The 18,997-nt window shown below is 45.7% G+C and overlaps 1 protein-coding gene across 3 annotated transcripts in view; it reads left to right on the top strand.

The window, feature by feature from the left end:
- The first annotated feature begins 16,179 nt into the window (after window positions 1-16,179).
- The window catches only part of Nrbf2 (nuclear receptor binding factor 2), a 20,657-nt gene continuing 17,839 nt past the window's right edge, over window positions 16,180-18,997 (top strand). For 2 of the 3 annotated variants that reach the window (XM_031347939.1, XM_031347938.1), the window contains exon 1: window positions 16,180-16,383. In XM_031347939.1, coding sequence (XP_031203799.1) covers window positions 16,302-16,383 — 82 coding nt within the window. In that variant the 5' untranslated portion in view covers window positions 16,180-16,301. Of the gene's footprint in view, window positions 16,417-18,997 lie in introns of all 3 variants that reach the window. The other variant, XM_031347937.1, reaches the window with a different exon arrangement.

Raw genomic sequence — 18,997 nt, 5'->3', positions numbered from 1 at the left:
GGAACATATAGTATAAAGATTTCATACTGAATAAATGATATTCATTAAGCCAAAAAAGGAAAAAAAAAAGAGGAATTTACATCAAGTTTTTAGCTACATTGTTAAAGAGATTCCCTCTTCTTTGTCACTTATGTTTACTTGCCCACACATCTGTTGGAACCTACTTCTCCAGAAGACCAAACGGAACAACTAGCCTCGTGGGACTGAGCAACTACTAGATCCTTGGACTTCCCATTCACAGCCGACCCTTGTTGGGTTAGTTGGACTATAGACTGTACGTCATCACAATAAATTCCCTCAGTGTAGAGAGACATCCCTTAAGTTCTGTGACTCTAGGGAACCCTGACTAAAAGAGCACCAGAATTGCACCCTCCTGCTTTCTGACTGTGGATGAAGTGTGACCATCCAATTCATGCACCTCCTCACCCCCCCACCTCCCACCAGTTCTGTCAAACTGTGAGCTCCAAAAAAACAAAAACAAAAACAAAACAAAACAAAACAAAAAAAAACAAAAAAAAACCCTTCCCTCCCAAATTGTTTTTGTTACGTGTTCTGTTGCGGCATAAGAAAAATAGCTAATACAGAGAAAAATGAGGAGAAAAAAAAAACTGTGGCTTTTCCTTGTAAGGCACTAGCTACCATGCTTTGTGGTGAAAGAAAAGTCCTTGGTCTTGGACGATTGCCGGTCTAAAATTAGACAGTGGGAAAAACAGGCATAAGAGCTCCCCTTGCCCATAGCTATGTTTCCCCAAAGTTTCAGTGGCCTTTGCCAAGCGGTCAACCACACTTTGAAAAATACCAAATGGAGAATTCCAGAAATAAGTCATTTATATGTTTTATTTTACTTGTCTTTCCGAGAAACACAGTGAGATCTCCAGCCATCCCTCACCGTCCCATCCGGTATGCAATTCACCCCCTTGTCCAGCAGTTTGTTCTTCTCAGTTTGCTACCCACCTATGAGCAACTTAGTAGCCATCCTGGCTGTCAGATCTGTAGCTATTGTCCTTAGGTTCCAGCGGAGTTTCTGCAGTAGCCTAGAGGGATGTCACGTGACCGTCGCGCTCCTTTCCCCTTCCCCTTCCTTTATCTCCCAGCGTAGGTGTTCCATTATCTAACTTCTACACAGAAAGGAAGATGAATGTAATACCATTCAAAGGAAGAGACAACATATATAACTGTTTATTGTAATATGTTCTTACAATTGTGTCATCTTATTATTTTGTTGATCTCTAATTGTGCCTCATATACACTTTACCATAGAGGGGTATGTAGAGAATTATAACGCACCGAGATCCACACTAAGTGTAGCTTCAGGCACATGGTAGGAGTCTCTGGTAACAGGGGCCTTACCATAACTACAAAATCATGCGGTGCTGGTTCTAACGGAGGTACAGTCTTACGTGAGAACACAGAGAAGTGATTATGCTTTGATCTGCAAAGGAGACCACAGTAGGAATGAACAGAATGCTTGTGTCGCCCTGCCCAGCGGTCTTTTATGGGTCCTAGTGGGGGGAATTCATTGCTTTATTGCGACCGGTTGTTTTTTGTTTTTGTTTTTGTTTTGTTTTGTTTTTGCAGCTTCTCAGCTGAACTAATGAGGAGTCATTATGCCCTTGCATTCTCCCGCAGACCAACGAAAGAGATGACCATATATTGCTCATCCAATCAGGGGACTGGTCACATGCGCTACATGACTGTCTTAGTGATCAAACGTGGGCCATGCCCTTAGGTCCTGAAGGCAGTTAGCTCCCATCTCAGTTCAGTTGGCAGGTACTGCACAGAGAGAGGAGGGGCAGAGGCAGGGAGAGAGTGAGAGCGAGACAGACAGACAGAGAAGTGAGGGTGTGAGAAGTGTGAGAAGGAGCGGCACACCCTTTAGGCTAGAGAGAATGCTTAGGGAACTGGGAATAAACTGGCTGCTCGTGCCCTGAGATGGGACTAAGGAAACAGATAATGGGGGAGGGGGGAGCTCATTGAGTTTTAAACGCACGAGCCATGAAATTCAAGATGTTCACTGTGGGGAGCCGTGAATCTTGAGAGGCATTCGCCATGGCAAGATGGCGCCTACTTCCGCTGTTAACTCCTAGTGGACAACTGTTTGCGCATGTGCATGGAGTGAAAAGGACGCCATGTCACGGCCCATCCCGGGGCATTACGTAGGGTAATGAGCGAACAGCCAATCATGAGCAGACACGCCACGCTGTGGGCAGATACCCTGCACTGTGGTGTATATAAGCAGTGCGGATTTTGGGTTCGGCCCCTTTTTCCCTATGGATAGAGACAAATAAGCAGTTGCTGCAGAAGGAACCTAGTGTCCGCGTGTCTTCTTCCCGGCGAGAAGACTGCGCGGGCTACAGTTCACATCCTTATCAGCTAGCTATTTCAAGCCTTGTTTTAGAGATTAAAAAACAAAACAAAACGACACCAACTGAAGCTTAAAGAATTTAAGTAAAGACTACACCCAGTGGTGCTGAGTTAAGTCCTAGGTATTTGCGAACCTGAGACAAGAGAACTTCAAGTTCTAGGGCAGCCTGGGTGCTTTAGGGAGACCCTTGTCTCAAAAGAAAAGTGAGGGGGCTGGAGAGATGCATTAGCGGGGAAGTGTATCGGGTGCTTTTCAAGGGGACCTGGGTTCAATTTCCAGCACCCACACAGCCGCTCACTGTAACTCCAGGTTGCTCCCTTTGGCCTCCAAGGCACACCCATCACTTACCTATATACACGTAGGCAAAACATTCATGTAGACAAAGTAAAAGAAATCTAAAAATTACTTTAAAGGAGGTGAAGAAAAGTAAAAAGAAGGCAGGGGATATGGCTTTAGGATGGAATGGCTGTCTGCCGTGTGTGAGACCCTAGTATCCCCCCACACACACACACACACACACACACACGCGCACAGGCATGTGAGTGTGTGTGTGTGCGCGCGCGCACACACATACACACACACAAACACACACACAAAAAACAAACAAGCAAACAAAACAGTACCAAAGAGGAGGTGACATGGATCATCCACACCTAGACCCATTCATTTGAAGCCACTGTCTGTGCTTTAAAAAGGGCGGGGGGTCAGGGGTGGGGGCGGGGGTTGTGAACTAGAGATAGATCTCAGGCAGTTAAGATCATTTACTGATCTTGCAGATTTAGGTCCCAGCACTCACGGGGTCATGCACATCGTTCTGTAACTCAAGTTCCCCGGGTGATTTGATGTTCTCTTCTGGCCTCCAGGGATACCAGGTCTTTATGTGGTGCATGTCCGTCAGGCAAGCAACATATGCCTACACATTTAAAAAAAATAATAATAATAATCGGGGCTGGAGAGGTAGCTCAGCGGTTAAGAGCACTGACTGTTCTTCCAAAGGTCCTGAGTTCAATTCCCAGCAACCACATGGTGGCTCACAACCATCTGTAATGGGATCTGCTGCCCTCTTTTGGTGTGTCTGAAGACGGTGACAGTGTACTCATATACATTAAATAAATAAATAAATCTTAAAAAAAAACATCAAATTCTCCCAATTTCCCTCGAAACTTTGTTCAGCGTAGCATAGACTTTCCTCGGGGTTTCTTCAGCGGATACTAAAGACTAGGTCTGGGCTCGGCGGTGGTGGCGCACGCCTTTAATCCCAGCACTTGGGAGGCAAAGGCTGGCGGATTTCTGAGTTCGAGGCCAGCCTGGTCTACAGAGTGAGTTCCAGGACAGCCAGGGCTCTGTCTCAAAAAAAAAAAAAAAAAAAAAAAAAAAAAAAAAAAAAAGACTAGGCCTGGATCACTAGGCAAATGAACTACCACTGAGCTATAGCACCGGCCCTTCCTGGCTTCTAAAAATGCTCCAGTGACTGCATCAGCAGCAGTTCGGTAAGAGCCAGTACATAAGCTCGGGCCTCCTGTGGGCAGCCTGAGGGCGGCTTCTCAGAGGTCTGCAAGCAGGTGAAGCCGGGCATCTAGACTTGGTCTGCGAAAAGAGTTTCAGGACGAACCAGTAGAGAGCAGAGTAGGAATTAGGAAGAGGAGTATTTAAACAGGGCTTACTAACATGCTTTTATACGGAGAGGTTCTCAGACAGAGAAGACACAGCCAAGCATGGCTGTGGGCTTCCCCCGAGGAGAGCCACGCTATGGTGTCTTTATATCTCAAAGGGCTGCTAAGGGGCTTTGCCCTCTGGAGAAATGAGGTCGTAGGGTATTTCCTGATGTATTTAGGTTTTTTTGGTTTTTTTTGGTTTTTTTTGTTTGTTTGTTTGGTTGGTTGGTTTTGGTTTTGGTTCTTTAGAGACAGGGTTTCTCTGTGTAGCCCTGGCTGTCCCGGAACTCACTCTGTAGACCAGGCTGGCCTGGAACTCAAAAATCCACCTTCTTCTGCTTCCCAAGTGCTGGGATTCAAGGCCTGCGCCACCACCCACCCGACCTTGATGTACTTAACATGTAACTAACTTATACCTTATAAAATTAACAGTCAGGTCTCTAGGGCTGCTGGGGAGGTTAAGACTTTCTGACTGTAAACAAAGTTTATACTGTTTATGAGATTTCTAGGTTTGCATCTGGGGATTAAAAAACAAAAAACAAACAAACAAAAAAAAAACCAAGGCCATTGTTGGATCCAACGTCTTTCAAAATGGCAGTGCTGGTAACATTGTCCTAAACAGAAGGCCTCTGGCAGCTAAACAGAAGCCTAAATGCATCATTCCTGAGGAATCTTGTAGGCTGGGCAACCAGGAAAATTAATACCTCTCTTATCATCCCAAAGGTCAGCTACCCTGGGCAGGCACCTCTAGTTCTCATTAATCTGAACGGCCCCTATTGGCTCAAAGGCCCTCACCTTGCTGACTCTCATATAAAACCTGCTTGCTTTCCTGACAAGTGGCTCTTCTCTCTAACCCCATGAGACAGTCTTGGCCGTTGGATCATTTACTAATCTGCTCTCTCTTCTGATTCCCGGGTGGGAGAGACCACCCGGGACAAAGTGTGTGCAGGAGCACAACTCTGTCCACATCCAACTCCAGGTCTGGCCTACTGGAGTGCGGTGCACGCGGCCCAGTCCAAAGCAATGGACTCCTGTCCAGTCCGTCAGGACAGACTGCCCACTAGTTGGAGAGGCTGATAGAAAAGTGAATAGAGGGGGCTGGTGAGATGGCTCAGCGGTTAAGAGCACCGACTGCTCTTCTGAAGGTCCTGAGTTCAAATCCCAGCAACCACATGGTGGCTCACAACCACCCGTAATGAGATCTGACGCCCTCTTCTGGTATGTCTGAAGACAGCAACAGTGTATTTACATGTAACAAATAAATACATCTTTAAAAAAAAAGAAAGAAAGAAAAGTGGATAGAAAGTGACCATGTTCTGGGATCACTTATTGAGGGGCCGCAGCTTGCTCCCCCAAGCAGGCAGGATTTCTTTAGGCCACTGTGCAGAACAAAGCAGAGATGATCATCAAGGACTTAACATGTTGACTCAGACTACTTCATTATGCAGGCCTCTTGCCCTTTTGCCTCAATCTTCCTTTGATTAAACCTAATGTTCAGGTCAGTCCCTATAGATGGGACTCGGGGTTACTGAACCCCATTAATGATTCTCCATCATAGACACCTTGTTAAATCTCCTTCCCCTGACATTTTACAACCTCCATCTCTCTTTTTGTTTTTTTTAATATTTCTTTATTTACTTTATGTGAGTATATTGTAGCTGTCTTCAGACACACCAGAAGAGGCCATCTGATCCCATTACAGAGGGTTGTGAGCCACCATGTGGTTACTGGGAATTGAACTCAGGACCTCTGGAAGAACAGTCAGTGCTCTTACCCGCTGGGCCATCTCTCCAGCCCCAGCCTCCTTCTCTTTCATTGGGTTACTGGGTGAGTAAACAAGGCCAGTTCTTCCCAGAGCTGGGGCTTTTGTCTTAAAATGCTGATTATGGGGGCTGGAGAGATGGCTCAGTGGGTAAGAGCATTGACTGCTCTTCCAAAGGTCCTGAGTTCGGATCCCAGCAACCACATGGTGGCTCACAAGCATCCGTAATAAGATCTGACGTCCTCTTCTGGTGCGTCTGAAGACAACTACAGTGAATTACACTGGAGCAAGCAGGGCTAGCAGAGGTCCTGAGTTCAATTCCCAGCAGCCACACACATGATGACTCACGGCCACCTGTACAGCTACAGTGAACTCATACACATAAAAAAAAAAAATCTTTAAAAAAAATGCTGATTATGAAGGCTTCGTAGATAGTCATTATATTATAAATCAAAATTATCAAAAAATAAATGAGCCAGGCAGTGGTGGCACATGCCTTTAATCCCAGCACTTGGGAGGCAGAGGCAGGTGGATTTCTACAGAGTGAGTTCCAGGACAGCCAGGGCTGCACAGAGAAACCCTGTCTCAAAAATAAAAATAAAAATAAATGAAAACTGCCATTCATGGATCCTGATGGGAGCCAGCCAGAAATCAAAGACCGTTTGTGACTTGTTCAAATTTGTGCCTTGAGATCATAGAAAAGGCACATACATAACCTCATAACAAGAATGGCAAGAATTGTCAAGAATTACACCTCCCCAACTACTCTTAACTATTTATACGTTTACAAAAATTCCTTTCCTGGAAAATTCAGTCAATAATTACAGTTTTCACTTCATGGGATATTTGCTCTGTGATCATGAGAAACTCAAAAGAGTTCTGGAAAAAAAAATCACTTTAATATTGTGATTTAAAAAAAAAAGAAGAAGAAGCCGGGTTTATTAATTTGAAAATTAATATTACCAACATATCCTAATCGATTGAAATCCAATAATATGAGGATTTGGAAATTTGTTGATTGTCATCCAATGCTCTCTCTAATTTGGTAATTGGAGAAATAGGTCCAATATTGTACATTCTATATACACTGTCAGCTTGTATGTTTGTGACAGTGTCTGGCTGTGTACAACATAAGGGTCTTGAAATCTTGCTTCTCCTATCTCAGCCTCTCTATTAGTAGTATTGTTTATTTCATGTTTTTACACTATACTATGGTTTTCAGAACAGCTTATATATTTCAAAAGTATTTATATACCCAAAAGAAACATAAGCGATTAACTAGGGAGGTGGCTTGTAAGAGAACAACAAAGTGAGACTGAATGAATGCTTTGCTTGACATTTGTAACTCTTGTATCAAGTTTGAAGAAGAGGACTTTATAAGTTACTCTTTCTCTGAGATGAATGCTTTTCATTCATCTGAATACGGTGGTGGTGCACGCCTTTAATCCCAGCACTTGGGAGGCAGAGGCAGGCAGATTTCTGAGTTCAAGGCCAGCCTGGTCTACAGAGTGAGTTCCAGGACAGCCAGGGCTACACAGAGAAACCCTGTCTCAGAAAAACCAAAATAAATAAATAAATAATAAAATAAAATAAAGAAAGAGAGAAAAAAAGCAAGCAGTCAGTTGCTCCAATACCTTTGCATCCTTTCTCAAACTGTAGGCTGGAAGAGAACAAGATCACACAAGGATGAGAGATCCAAGCCAGCAGAGCCCTGCAGACTGGGCAAGAAGGGAAAGTGAGCAGAGCTTAGACAAACCCACGTGTCCCAGAGCCGGTTCTGGCCAGGATCCATGTACGTGTGAACATTCTTGGCCACAACCCTGATGTCCTAACAACCGGGGTTTCACCATCTGTCCACTGATGCACCTGGAGCAAATGTCAGCGGCAAATGACGAAAACGCGACAAGGTAGAGGCACACGGTGCACTCTTCCCCCTCCGGGAACCTGACGCTTTATTTTCTGCTGCTTGAACCACGTGCCTACCTAGTTCTGGAATCAGACACCAGAAGACAAATCCCTGAAAGAGAATGAAATCCTTCATTCTCTCGAAGGTTAGAGAGAACATTTTAAAAGACCATTTCAGAAGTGAGGTGCACAAGCCAGCAGTGGTGATGTGGGCTTAGGAGATGGCGGGGAGGGGCGAGGCGGGAATCAGTTGTTCAGGGGCATCCTCCGCTATTCAGTGGATTTGGGGTTAGGCCGGGTAACAAAAGGTTAAGTTGTCTCAAAAATAAAAAAAGGAAACAAAAAGTAGAGGAAGAGGAAGGATTAGTAAAAGTGGAAGTATGGAGTGAAATCTGTAAGGCCAGGTGAGGTCAGACGCGCCCAGTGCAGTATGATGGCCGCCAACTAGAAAATTCATCCAGCAGAAAATCCCTACTGCGTGCCTACAGTGTCAGAGCTCAGAGCCGAGGCTTTTTAGCTCAAGGCTGTGGTTGTCCGAATGAAAAAGGGCCCCATAGGCTTACAGGGAGCGGCACTATTGGAAGGTGTGGCCTTGATGGAGAAAGTGTGTCACTGTGGGGACAGGCTTTGAGGTTTTTCATGCTCAAGCTGCACCCAGTGTGGAACCTGGTCTCCTCTACCTGCAGATCCAGATGTAGAACTCTCAGCTCCTTCTCCAGCACCATGTCTGCCTGCATGCCGCCATGCTCCCTGCCATGAAGCTAATGGGCTCAACCTCTGAACTGTAAGCCAGCCCCAAGGAAATGTTTGCCTTTATAAGAGTTGCCTCAGCAGCTAAGAACACTGATTGCTTTTCCAGAGGACCCGGGGTCAATTCCCAGTACCCACAGGACAGCTGACAACTTCAGTCTGTAACTCCAGGATCTGACAGCCTTACACAGACATTCATACAGGCAAAACACCTATGCACATAAAATAAAAATAGCCGGGCAATGGTGGTGCGCGCCTTTAATCCCAGCACTTGGGAGGCAGAGGCAGGGGGATTTCTGAGTTTGAGGCCAGCCTGGTCTACAGAGTGAGTTCCAGGACAGCCAGGGTTACTGAGAGAAACCCTGTCTCGAAAAAAACCCAAAACCAAAAAACAAACAAAATAAATAAATAAATAAATAAAATAAATAAATAAGAATTATTTTTTTAAAAAAAGTGTTGCCGTAGTGTCTCTTCACAGCAATAGGATACTGACTAAGACAAAGTCATTTTAGGCTACATAGACTGTCTCAAGATAAACAAGGGTGAGGATTTGTCTCAGGAGTACTTGGCATAGCATTTGCAAAAGTTCTAAGTTTCATCCTTGCAACGATCCATCTCTGCTCCAAGAATTAGGTTATTGCAAAAAATCCTACTTTTGCTGTGATGGTCCATCACGGAAGCCTCCATCTGGATTCTCAGGATGGTAGAGCAGCTGCCCTGTCTTAGTTAGGGTTTGACTGCTGTGAGCAGACACCATGACCAAGGCAAGCCTTAGAAAGGACATTTCATTGGGGCTGGTTTACAGGTTCAGAGGTTCAGTCCATTATCATCAAGGCAGGAACATGGCAGCATCCAGGCAGGCATGGTGCAGGAGGAGCTGAGAGTTCTACATCTTCATCTGAAGGCTGCTAGGAGGAGGGTCTTAAAGCCCATGCCCACAGTGACATACCTACTCCAACAAGGCCACACCTCCTAATAGTGCCACACCCAGGGCCAAGCATATACAAACCCATCAAATGCCCTCTGTGCCAGTCTTGTCTATTTAGGATGTCAACCAACCAGGAGGAGCTTGGACCACAGAAGGGCTGAATTGATTGGTGATGTACTAAAGAGTCATGATAGCTATGGAAAACACTTTTAAAAGAAGCTGTGTGTGTCTTGTATGTATGTGTTCATGTGGGTGCATGTATGGGTACATGCCTGAGCTAAATACAGTATCGGATATTGTCCTCGGTTGCTATCAACTTTTTTTTTTTCTTGAGAGGTGGAGAGTGAGCTCTGGGGATCTGCTGATTCTCCTCCATCCCAGGGCTGGAGTTACAAAGGTAGGCTGCTGCATCTGGATTTTGTGTGGGTGCTCGGGATTTGAACTCAGGCCCTCAGTCTTTTGTGGTGGGCACTTTACCCATTGAGCTATCTTCCCAACCCTTAAAGAGAATCTGATTAAGGCACCTCAGCGTTCCAAAAAACCTAGAACAAAATGGAAAAGAGGGGGAGTTTGCATCATGGTACATATTGAAGTTGGTCTCCGTGACTGACGGGGCTGAGGTAGGAGTATCACTTGAGCTCAGGAGTTTGAACCCGGGATGGGCCTACATAGTGAGACCTCAACTCAAATAAAAACAAAACAAAACACAGTCCTAAAAACATATGAACGAGAAGGTGTGGCTTTAAGGGACTTCCCGCGAGCGCGACCCAATGTCAAACAACAGGTGAGATGTTTACAGATGGGAACCAGGAAGCCCCGTGGTCCGCCACCAGCTATGAGGTCCAATGACACCTATGAGTTTTGAGTGACTGTTTCTGCTTCTTTGTTTGAGAAACTTTAAGCCAGGTCCAAACTAGTGGAATCAGACCTATCTCCCTTTATTGGACCGACTCTCCCAGGTTTCAGTTTACTGAATAAGAGTATGAAAGTGTACTTTCATTGGCTTCCCCTCCGTTGAACTTTGTAGAACACAATGCCCCGCTGCTGTTTAACTTGGCTTTGTTCATCCTGGCTCTTGCTGCAGCAACTGGACCACTTGGCTCAGAGTCCAAGGAGTTGCAGTCTCTTGGCTTCCCCGCTGCGCCCCACCCCCCTGCATGCTGGGTCTTGCCCAGTCTGGGTTGTAAATAGTTCCTGGCATGTACCCTGGGGGAGAACGCTGTGCCTAACAATAGCAACTCTCTTTTTAGCTTGAATCTCGTAGTACTCAGGGCGTGAACTTGCAAAAACCAAAAATAACCTAAGGAATTGCACCGGGTTACCCGAAACGGTCTATGTCCATTATTGCCAGCATCATGTGTTATTCCAACAGATATTTAACCACTGCTGGTGGAAACAGAAGCAGGCCCATAGCCAGCCAGACCTAAATTTAAGACCTAGCTAGGCTGTTGAACTTTATAACATCAGGCCAGTCACTAAATTGAGTCTCTTGGGATTGAATGAGTGGGCATAAAAATAATTGCTGGGAAACTGTCTTAGTTAGGGTTTCATTGCTATGAAAAGACATCATGACCATGGCTGCCCTTATAAAGGACAACATTTAATTGGAGCTGGCTTATAGTTTCAGAGATTCAGTTCACTATCATCATGGCGGATAGCAACACTGTCAAGGCAGGCGCGGAGCTGGAGAAGGAGCTGAGTGTTGGGCATCTTGACCTGACAGCTACTAGGAGAGACTGTGACCTGAAGGGGGCGGAGCTTGAGCAGCAGGAGCCCTCAAAGCCCACCCCTACAGTGATGCACTTCCTCCACCAAGGCCACGCCCATTCCAACAAGGCCACACCTCCTAATAGTAGCACATCCTGTGGGCCAAATGTAAACAAACCACCACAGGGAATCTACAAAGCACATTACTTAGTTAAGCCATCTATGTCGGGAAAGTTTGGGGAATTACTTTTTCTCCAAGAAGTCCTTGAATTAGTCTGAAGGGACACGGGGGTGTCTCAGAAAACAACTGGAAGTAAAATCTGTTTTAGTCTAAAGACTGCCTTTCTTTTTGCTTGTGGTGAATTTAGAAATGACCGAGCAGATCGGTTTATATGTAGCAGAGTAGGTGAATCTCCTAGCTATAAGCTGTTATTGCTCGTGTATCAGTTAGACTAGCTTTTTTTTTTCAATGAGGGTAAATTGTTTTTTCCCCTTAGAATTTTTTTTAAGATTTATTTATTTATTATTATATGTAAATACACTGTAGCTGTCTTCAGACATACCAGAAGAGGGCGTCAGATCTCATGACGGGTGGTTGTGAGTCACCATGTAGTTGCTGGGATTTGAACTCAGGACCTTCAGAAGAGCAGTCAGCGCTCTTAACCGCTGAGCCGTCTCTCCCCCTTAGAATTTTTATTTTATTCTTTTTTAGTCCCACCTGCTTGCTTCCTTCCTTCCTTTCTTTCCTTCCTTCCCTCTTTATTTCCCTCCCTACCTTTTTTCTTTCTTTCTTTCTTTCTTTTTCTTTTTTCGAGACAGGATTTCTCTGTATAGTTCTGGTTGTCCTGGAACTCACTCTATAGACCAGGCTGGCCTCAAACTCAGAGATCCGCCTGCCTCTGCCTCCCAGGTGCTGGGATTAAAGGCGTGCATCACCATCGCCCGGCTTCTTTCTTTCTTCTTTTCTTTCTCCCCTTCATTATATGTGCTAACAGTAAACAGGTTGTATGCATATATATATAAATATATACAAAAATATACATATAAGTATACATGTATATATGTATGTATATATATTTATACACATATATGTATGTATATATATGTATATATATGTATGTGTATATATATATATATATATACACATATATATATATATATGTAGTAACTTAAACAAAATTCAGGCATAGGACTCAAGCCAAGAAAAAAAAAATCCAGTTCAAAGAAGGGGACTTTTTTTTAATAGGTAAGAATGCCTCACAATGAATCAATCTCCTTTGATCTCTGTAGTTTTGAGACTGGCCTAACACAATGCTGGAGAAAAGGCATGTTGTGTGTGAGATTGAGTGGATGTGATCTAATTTCTTAGTGCATACTCTGGAGGGCATCAGGAACCCCTCAAATGTGGTAGTGAAAGGCTTGAGTTCTTTGTGGGGAACTGAAGGCACCAGAGTCTTCGCAAGACCAGCTCTTTCAAAACCCTCTAGCCCCATGCTGCCGATGAGGCCTACTGCTGGGTTCTTCTTGAATTGTTCAATAATAGGCATGTTCGCTATGGGCACAGCTGGAACGGTCCAGGGATTGTTATAACCTTCCACTTCTGGCCTAAGAAGGAATGAACATCCTCTGTAGATGATCTGAAGAGCAGTCAGTGACAAGGGGGCTCTGATAGATGGTTTCCTCTGAATCCGTGAGAAGTAGTCAGGACAGCTCTAAGGTCTTCACACTTCACACTTACATCTCTGGCTTCTTGCAGCATGATTTTTCCTAGCCTGTGATGAGGCCGGTAGACATAATATCCACGGCCAAGGTCTGGACACAATTTTTTTCCCTCTGAGATAGATAAAATTGCTTGCAAACAACACCAGTGTGTCCACGAATGTACCACCCACTCTTTCCTTGTCAAGTTGCTGGAGTTTGTCTTCGAGCATGCTCACAGGGACTGTGTCCACTGAGTAGCTGGTTGTTGTAGTAATCTGGTTCTGCCTCCCAGCCCCACACTCCCAGAGACAAGACTCAGATTCAGATTATATTTACAAATACCTCAGCCATATAGCTAGGCTCTACAGTGACTAGATAACTACAGATAACCGCTTATTTTAACCTACATTTTGCCATGTGGCTGGTTACCTGTGTTCAGGTACCACGTGCCCATCTTCTTAATTCTCTTCCGGCACCTCTCCCCACCTCCTTCTCTCCCAGAATTCTTTCTCCTCTTGATGTCCCACTTCTATTTCTTGCCTAAGCCATAGGCCATTGGCTTTCTAATTGACAGGCGAGGCATCCATACAACACACAGGATGATCTCTCTACAGCTGGCCATTGTGAATGGAGTATTGTAGTGACAGAGATTCACTAACTCTTGACCATTATTTATTTTTAAATATTTCTATTGGCCGGGCGGTGGTGGCACACGCCTTTAATCCCAGCACTTGGAAGGCAGAGGCAGGCGGATTTCTGAGTTCGAGGCCAACCTGGTCTACAGAGTGAGTTCCAGGACAGCTAAGGCTATACAGAGAAACCCTGTCTCAAACAAAACAAAACAAAACAAAACAAAAAACAAACAAAAAATCCTAAATATTTCTATTAATAACATTTAATAATGAAATTATTTAAATATGTCTTAAAGTTCTGCTTTTCAGTTTTATCAACTTGGGAGAGACTCAAATCCTAAGCCACCAGTCTAGGCTACTGGTTCCAGTTCCTTCTCTGTTGTTATGATAATACCTTGACCAAAAGCAATATTGTGTGTGTGTGTGGTGGGGAGTTGATTGTTTTACAATTTCAGGTTGTAGTCCATCACCGAGAGAAGATGTGTCAGAAACTCAAGGCAGGGACTTGAAGGTAGGTCTGCTTGCTATTCTCCACAGTATTACCTCTGACCAAGGACTCACTTCACAGTCAAAGAAGCAGAGCAGGAACCATGGAACACACTGTTTGCAACCTGACTCAAGCTGAGGATAATAAACTCAGCTAGCTTTTCTATACAGCTCAGGACCACCTGCCGAGGGATTGAACCATCCGTCTGACCCTTCTACATTAACTAAGCATCCAAATAATCCCCACAGACAATTGGCACAGGCCAATCGCATCTAGAAAATACCTTAATTGGGGCTCTCCACTTAGATGACTCAGGCAGTGTCAGTCAAAGCTAATCAGGACAGCCCTAGAACAGACAACCAGATCCAAGGGCTTGAAACAACACACAGGCTAAATAACAAACACCACAGGTCATGAGTCTGAGTCTGGCCTGAGTGGCTTCTCTTCTGGATCTTCCAAGCTTCAATCAAGGTAAGTGGTTGGTTGTAACTTGAAACTTGAGGGCCCACTTCGCAAGATTACTTCTTCAAGGCATCACTAAATTCTTCTAACTCAGTGTTCTCAAAGGAATCTCTCTCTGTCTCTGTCTGTCTCTGTCTGTCTGTCTCTCTGTCTCTCTGTCTCTGTCTCTGTCTCTCTCTCTCTCTCACACACACACACACACACACACACACACACACCATTTAGTTATTTACAAATGCACATTGTAACAAACGCTTCATTATACTACTACACTAAAGGTCATTTATGTTCTAGAACTTGCCTACCTCAGGCATGTTGGGGCTCTTCTGTGTCTTCTAAGGAAGCTGCAGTCTTCCCCTCCCCTCCCCCCTTGGAGATGAAGTACACGGCCTCTGCTCTTTCCTTGGCTGGCTCTTTAAGGTTTCATATTAAAAAATCACACCCCAGGGGGCTGGAGAGATGGCTCAGTGGTTAAGACTGACAGCTCTTCCAGAGGTTCTGCGTTCAATTCCCAGCAACCACATGGTGGCTCACAACCACCCGTAATGAGATCTGACGCCCTCTTTTGGTGCATCTGAAGACAGCAACAGTGTATTACGCCAGAGCCATCTGGGTGGAGGGAGCGGGCGGGCCGTCCTGAGTTCAATTTCCAGCAGCCACATGATGGCTCACGGTCATCTGTACAGCTACAGTGTACTCATATAAATAAATAAATAAATAAATAAATCTTTTTTAAAAAATCACACGCCAGGTGGGTTTCCTTTAACACCCCTCTGTACCCCCACATCCTCCAATATTACAAACTCTTAAAGGTACATTCATGCTGTTCTTTGAAACTTTTTCATTATAGAACTTGATACTGTAAAACCTCCAGGTGAGCCTGGTTTCCTTCACACAGTATCTTGGTTGTTTTCTCAGCTCCTCTCCATCTCCCTTTCTCCATAAACCATATCTACTTGTCAGTGGATGTGGGAACAGAAAGACCTTAGCACAGTGATTTAGTACATAGTTGTTGAAGAACGGTTATACTTGGTGACTTGTAATACTTCTTGCTTTAGAATTAGTTTGTGACCCTGGGGTCACTTATCTCTGTCAAATCCCCTCAGTGGAGTGGAGGTATGGTGGCACCTGCTCACATTCTCGACACAAGACTGCCACATACCTGTTCAAGATCTGGGCCACCAACAGACTCTCTGTCAAAAGGCAAACATGTGGAGACGTCCTCTAAGGCGATCTAGCGCAGGGGATTAACTTGGCTCGAATTTGCTTTATTAAAAAAAAAAAAAGTCGGGGGCTGGAGAGATGGCTCAGCGGTTAAGAGCACTGACTGCTCTTCTGAAGGTCCTGAGTTCAATTCCCAGCAACCACATGGTGGCTCACAACCATTTGTAATGAGATCTGATGCCCTCCGGTGTGTCTGAAGACAGCTACAGTGTACTTTCATATAATAAATAAATACAATCTTTAAATAAAAAAAAAAACTGTACAGAAACGGAAAAGGAGGGGCGTGGGTGAGAAGAGAGATCCTGAGAACGCCTACGGAAAGGAAGAAGGGTCGAGCCCGCAGACACCACACCACATTTTATTTTATTTTATTTTTATTTTTGCAGTCACAACAGACACCATATTTTAAACAACTCCCCAGACCCTGCTCCTCACGTGACGCAACCGCAGAGGTCTAGCAGAGCTACGGCTGGGGAGCCTCGGGTCACTTAACGGATGCCCCGCCCTTCGCCCCGCCCACCGCAGCCGCGCCCCCTTCCTCCCGCCGGCGCGTGACGTCACGCCGCCGCGCGCGCGCAGCGACGCAGGCACGGCCCCGCGACGCACGACGTCGGAGGCGGAAGTGGCGCGGCCGTTGCTCTCGGGCTCTCACCGCCGGCTCCGGGTTCTGCGAGGAGCCTCCTGCCCCAGCCGCCGCCGTCTCCCTGCCCTCGCTGCCCCTCCATGTGCCCAGGCGCCGCCGCTCCGCCTCGGGCCGCTGCTCACCCCGGGGTCTATGGAAGTGATGGAAGGACCCCTCAACCTTGTGAGTGGTCGCGGGCTGAGTCGTCGGGGACGGGTAGGCTGAGGAAGGGGGAACCGCGAGCTCAGGGGGACCTCGACCCCCCGGTACCCAGGCCTCTCCCTCGGGGCCCGTGGCATCGGCCCTGCTGGGACCGTGTCCCAGCGCCACGTAGCCGCCTGCAGGCCGCGGGCAGAGTCGGGGTGTCGGGGCCGCGCTTCGCACAGCGCCCCCCCTTTCCCTGCTGCCCTCACAGCTGGGCCAGCGAAGGCCCCTCTGAAACAGCTGGATCGGGACCACACACACACACACACACACACACACGCCCCAAACAACCCCCCAAAGCACACAAACAGATACACACACACGATCGGAAACACACACACACTCGCCCCAAACAACACACCCCCAAACCCCAAACCTCCCCCACAGTTGTTTTCTAGAGTGGTCACAGGACGTCTTCGGGTTTATCCTGGGAAAGGTTCGTGAAATTCAGATGCAGACGTCTGGTCTCTCAGCGTGGCGGAGTCAAAACTTCTGCCGGTCCCAAGTTTGCAGACTTGGGTCTGCGATGCGGTGGTGGGTGGGGTGGGAGTGCAGATTGGGAATAGGACCGTGGAGGATCGATTGCTTCCCTTGGAATTCTGCCGGCCCGGCTTGGAAGAGCCTGGTCCGTGCTGGGCAGAGAAGCCAGGGCTGTCTGTGGTTTCAGAGTCTGGATTTCTGGAGCCAGACTCCTCGATTTGAACTCGGGCTCAGTCATCTAATAGCTTCGAGAGACCTTGAACAAAAGTTTTCACTACATTAGTTTGTTGTTGTTGTTGTTTTAACCTACATTCGTTGTGGCGGTTAAAGGACTGAACAGATAAAAGGCACGTAGAAGTGTGCTTTGTGGATGGAACATTGGAAGAGTTGGCTGCTCCAATAGTGAGACCATAAGCCCTCGTCACTTAGTGAGATTTGGGATTGTTAAACTTGAACGCCAGAGAGTAGACACCTAAAGCTATGGTTCCATCCCTGGCGCCGGATTAGCAGCTCCGACGAGTCTCTCCCAAGACTTACTGAGTTAGGCCCCGCGTCCGTTTCTAAGTGGATTACACTTAAGGCTAATGAAGCTACCTTGGTGAGGTTTTGGAAGCTAGGGAAATCGCTCGCATCTCCCTTGTTTGTAAGAGACCTAGTGTGGTCAGCTATAGTTTGTAGGGAAGTAGGGGCGGGCTCGCGAGGGAAACTCCACAGGAATATTATTAGTCGTAGCCAGCTGTTTACAGAGTGCTTCAAAGTTCAAGTGTCCTTGCCGAACTATCACTGGTTCACTTCCAGTTAGCTTCACTTGATTTGGCAGCAGGGTGTAGTCTAACCCTGCCTAACTGCTCCACAGTGCGTGGTGCCCCATGAGAATCCTGAAATTGGGGTCAGTGAAAGTTGGAGCGCCAACTTCCTCAGTCTGGGAAAAAGGAGTAACTGGTGGCAGTGGTACTTTTATTTAGCTCCTGCGTGTTTGAGCCATGCTAGCTCCAAGCTCCCTAGGCTGGTCTTGAGCTGGTCCACTTTCTAAAATATTGGGGTTCTAGGCCCTGCTGAATTTTTTTTCCGTCTTAAATAGGTAAATTAGGAGGCTAGTGCAATTCCATTATCCGATCTTAAAATTGATGTGACAGCATTTCAGAAATGTGGCAGTTTGAATTTTTAAGCCATTTGAGATTTTGAAGGTTTCTAATTTCCAGCCTAGCTAAACTCCGGAAGATAACAGGATGTTTACTTGAAGGATTTAAGTGCGTTGCAGAGTCGCAGTGGTAAGCTTCTGTTAGGTGCTAGAGACTAGGGTGTGTGTGTGTGTTTCATTTGTGTGGAAATCAAGACGATGTGGGAGTGTCATTTCCCTCCACCAGCTAGGTTTGGAGATTGAACTTCGTGTAACCAGGGTGGGGGTGAGTGTCTTTATTGCCTGAGCCCTAGCCTAAAGTTTTTTGGAAGTTAGTTTTGCTTTGATTTTGAATGTCAGTGAATACACTACAGTCCTGCCTTCACCCAACATAAAAAGGTAGCCCTAAATTCTGTGACTTAATGAAGCCATGCAAGCCTGTCACAGGCATGTACTCCAAATGCATCATATAGAACTTCACTACTGTCCATAGGTTTAGAATCCTGTGTCCTCAGAGCATCCTTGGGACTTAGTAGAGTGTATGTGAGATTTGCTCATGAACAAGCCTAAGCTGAGGGGAATTAAATAATTGCTTAGGTCAATCCCTTAAATACACTTTGCATTCCAGCTCATCATCACCTGCTTCTGACAATGCTTTCATATTAATGTACTCGTGGTTTTCATTTCTGTGTGCTCTTTAGAGTGGACTATATGTCACTATGCCTGTTATTGTTTGTTAGGGTTATAGCAAGGCTAAATCCCTCACAATGAGTTTTCAGGATGTAGGAGAGAGTAGCTGGAATTCATACTGCACTTTAATGTGTAGCTGTTACAAATGTTCTAGCTTTCTAGTTATCAGAGTTAGTCAAGAGAAATTATATTTCCTTTGAGGGGAAAATAGTCTTTCAATTCTAGATAAATTTGTTCTGTCCAGTTTTTTTTTTCCTTTGTGTTATTTGCTTATTTGAGGCGGGGTCTTTTTTTTTTTTTTTT

Source organism: Mastomys coucha, unplaced genomic scaffold (genome assembly GCF_008632895.1).
Source record: "Mastomys coucha isolate ucsf_1 unplaced genomic scaffold, UCSF_Mcou_1 pScaffold3, whole genome shotgun sequence".
Lineage (NCBI taxonomy): Eukaryota > Metazoa > Chordata > Mammalia > Rodentia > Muridae > Mastomys > Mastomys coucha.
Note: the sequence above shows the minus strand (reverse complement) of the source record. Positions and strands in the feature narration are given on the sequence as shown.